The 4,124-nt window shown below is 41.5% G+C and overlaps 1 protein-coding gene across 1 annotated transcript; it reads right to left on the bottom strand.

Annotated features, from left to right (window-relative positions):
• Positions 1-490: 490 nt before the first annotated feature.
• On the bottom strand, positions 491-1,438 carry Olfr410 (olfactory receptor 410). Its single transcript, NM_146707.1, has one exon. It carries the CDS (start codon positions 1,436-1,438, stop codon positions 491-493), a length of 948 nt encoding a protein of 315 aa, NP_666918.1.
• Between the last annotated feature and the right edge of the window lie 2,686 nt (positions 1,439-4,124).

Raw genomic sequence — 4,124 nt, forward strand, 5'->3', positions numbered from 1 at the left:
GTTTTGACATGTACAGTCAGGGCTGTGAGCTACACACAGATACATGCTCTGTAGAATTACTAGGGAATAAAAAACCACAGAGCAAGCTTCCTTCCCATATCCTCTGAATCTTATAAGAACTTTATGAAATGAAAGAGGTATTTCCCCTCAAGACTTAAGCTGCACACACAGACCAACTCTCTCTGAAGTTGAGGAATAAAGAAGACTCCTGAAAGGTATGCTTTCCAAGACACTCCAGGAACTCCAACTAAAGAGAACAGTAACTAAAGGTAGAAGTCATCAAAAAGCAGACCTGGGATAGCTTATGTACATACACCATCATCTATACCAAGACATAACCTCTGTGGGCAACAATAATTATCATCCCTTATATTAAGCTCTGAAATGGAAAGAGTTCTGAACAAATTGTTCTACTTTTTGACACTAAAGGACATCCTATGCTCAGCTTTAGTTTTAAAGGAGATAGGTGGAGAGGAACCTTGAGGCCTCTTCAAGCTGCTGGCCGTCTCCCTGTGAGTACCCTCCAGAGGGCAGCCTGCACATCAGGGTTCCTGAGACTGTAGATGAGTGGGTTCAGCATAGGGTTGATGACAGTGTTGAAAATACCAATAGCTTTATCCTTATCTGAAAGTTTGGTGGAACCAAGTCTCATGTAGTTAAAGATGCCAGCACCATAGAATATGGCAACCACAGTGAGGTGAGAGCTGCATGTGGAGAAAGCTTTCTTTCTGCCTTCAGCAGAGCGGATTCGCAGAACTGCAGCTGCCACATGCATATAAGAGGTGAAAATGAGTGCCATGGGGGTTCCTGCCATGATGAAACCCACTCCAAAGAGCAACAGCTCATTGAGCTGGGTACTGGAGCAGGACAGCTGGAAGAGCTGAGGCAAGTCACAGTAGAAGTGATTGATCACATTGGGGCCACAGAAGTGAAGTGTGGATATGGCTACAGTGTGAGTCAGTGCATTGCTGAAGGCACAAGCCCAGGACGTAGCCACCAAGATCCTCTGGATAGTGTGGTTCATTCGGGTGCTGTAAGTGAGGGGCCGGCAGATGGCCAGGAAGCGATCATAAGCCATGGCTGTCAATAGGAAGCAGTCAACCCCAACTAGCAGATGGAAGAAGAAGAGCTGTGTGAGGCAGTCTCCATATGGAATTGTACGCTTATGGACTAAGAGCCGAACCAACATGGAGGGAATAGTGACACTGATACACCCCACATCCATCACTGACAGATTCCCCAGGAAGAAGTACATGGGGGTGTGCAGTTTGGGTTCCACCAAGACAGCAGCCAGGATGCTCAGGTTACCTCCAACTGTTGTCATGTAAGCCAAGAGGAAGAGTATGAAGACAAGTGGCCACAGCTCTGGTGTCTCCACCAAACCCAGCAGAATGAATTCAGTAATAGTGGTTCCATTGGCTCTAGGCTTTGGCTGCATGAGTTCCTTTAAAGAAGCATGCAAGGAGGAAAACAATCAGAACTCTCAGTGAGATGGGGAAATTTAAATCATAGCTACTGTAAAAGGTACAGTTGCAATACTTAAAAGGGAAACTTATATCACTCCATCTCTTCCCTTCTCTCCATCCAAATGATGTAATTCTATAAAAAAAATCTCAAAAAATAAGAGAAATAATTTAAAAATTATAACATGTGTTGTTGTTGTTATTGAAGTATACTGTTAAAGAAACTAGGGATTCTTGAGTGTCAATTTGTTTGTAAGGTGCATCAGATCAATTATCTAATGCACACACAATTCACAGGCCAATCCCACTCTTCACGCTAAAGAAAAACCACCCAGTGTTTGGCTACTGTGGCATAGTAAGATTCTCTAGAGGATAACATTTGATTATCCTTGGAAGATGAGAACAGAATAGGGTGTCACCTTATATTTAATTTTATAATAACTTTTGTAGCACTAACGCCATTAATCTTGAGAATTTTTTTTTAAGTTTCTACATTGGAAAAATGGCTTATCTGGAAGAAAAAGTGCTGTTGAGATAATAAGAATGAATTAAGATTTAAGAAGTCCTTATTTACTTTATAGGTCACCTGTGTTCATAGACAGGAAACAATGAAAAATACATTCTCTATTGTGTTTTCCTAAAACAGTGAAATTCTCATGGTATGCTATGAGAATGAGAGAGGGAGAGAGAGAGAGAGAGAGAGAGAGAGAGATTTCAATCTTGCCAATGGCTTTAACAAAGGTGACATTTATTCCCTTGCTTGTTTCAGTTTTCCACACTGTCTACAGTTGACACAATTTTTAAGTGCTATTTAGGGCTAGCATCTGAAGATAGCCGTGTAAACCTACTGAGTCCCACAGCACAATGAACTAACTTTGCAAAGGAGAAACAGTGTTCTCTTTCTCTGTAGCAGCCAATGACTTCCATGTAGACAGCTTGGGGGGGGGGGTCATTCTCTAATAACATTCAAGCTGGGAAGCTTGCTCTGGGCTAGCTTCTACTCTAAGTAGTTCACATGTAGGCACTACTCTACTCTAAGGACTTCATATGCAGTAGATAATAATTCCTTCAGCATCCTCGTGTAATTATTATTTTAATCCTTGCTTCACATCAAGAAAAACATGAGCATGCATCAAGCAAGAGGCACTGGCAGGCTTCACCCTCCAGACCCCCTGCTCTTAATTACTAACACTAATGTTAACCCCAGGATCTCAAGGGCTTGAGACCTTGCCTTTCTTAACTTCTCCCTGAAGCTCTCTGAACCAATCCACGACTCAAAGTCCATCCATAATCCTTGTGTCTGTGCTTCTGTGGACTCCAATATCTTGTCTTGCAGGCAAGCTGTTCAAGTTCCAATGAGCTCCCTAGTGGGTCACAGCCACAGCAGCCTTTCATCTTAATTTCCTGTATCCTAATCATCGCTTCTATTAGTTTCCCTGCATAGAATGTCCTTGTAGTGTCTCCTGGCCACATCTTCATGACCTGGTAGAAATGACAGATGCTACTTCCAGAACACTACCCTGACTAGTTCCTGCCCATTCCAAAGTTACACTTATGTCTTCAATATTCCTTATGCATTTTTATTATATTTTACATGACACTTACCTTACAGAAATCATTTAGCTATTGACATAATCACTCCAGTGTAATTCAAGAGCAAAATTTACATCTGTAAATATACAGGTCTGTGCTTGTGCACCACTTTACAAATAAATAAAGAACTACATTTTGTTAACAAAAAAAGGCATTGCTGGCTAACAAGAATTATGAAAAGATAATTTTATGGGGCCACTATGAATTAGGAAGAGCTAGACTTGTGAAAGACTTTGAATGAATGATGGTACCAGTTGAGCGAGAAGCATAGGTTTCTGTGCAATTGAGATGACTCTAGGTAGAGCATGAACACACTATTAACCCTCTAGTAAGTCACATGCTCACAAATACCTTTCAAATCATTTTTGTAGTCAGACAAAAGCAAACAAAACCCAATCATATCATGGCACAAAATGGTAGCTGCTGCCTTTATCTCAACCAACAAGAGACTAAGCATGGATAGTCACCTAACAGCACAATGCAGGGTGTCTGTGGTTGTTGGGATCCTAAGAGGACCATCAATGATGAAGACCATCACTGACACTGATCCTGCTCTTGCACTCACTTGTGGAAGACTTGCCATCTCCAGGTGTCTTTTTTTGGCTATTGAGATAATGATCAACAAAACTGTAAATTCAGGAAGGTCAACTCTCTGAGAAAGAGCCTAAGTCCCTTTCTGGTGACTTAAGGGCAGTAGAAGAACCATGAAAACTTACCTGGTGATGGCACAAGAACCAGTGTGGTTTAGTGGGAAAGGATGTGAAACACACAAAGAAACATACAAATTCATTCAGCTTCAATGAAAGCAAAAGGGGGCTCTCTATATGTCTATATTATATAAGAGAGAGAAACAAAACAGACCCTGAGACATCTCTGACCTGGGGATTTTCCATAATAATGTCAGCCTCTTGGGACCTCAAAATTAGTCCCAAGAAATTAGAAGAGGATTGGGAACAGACAAGGTCAGGTCAAAACACAAGCCCTAATAAACACCATCCTAGTGAGGCAGAGGAGCTTCATATCATAGTGAAGAATCAGAATGTTTACTATGTCCTTGTTCTCACCTCA

The sequence above is a fragment of the Mus musculus genome, chromosome 11 (assembly GCF_000001635.26).
Source record: "Mus musculus strain C57BL/6J chromosome 11, GRCm38.p6 C57BL/6J".
Classification (NCBI taxonomy): Eukaryota; Metazoa; Chordata; class Mammalia; order Rodentia; family Muridae; genus Mus; species Mus musculus.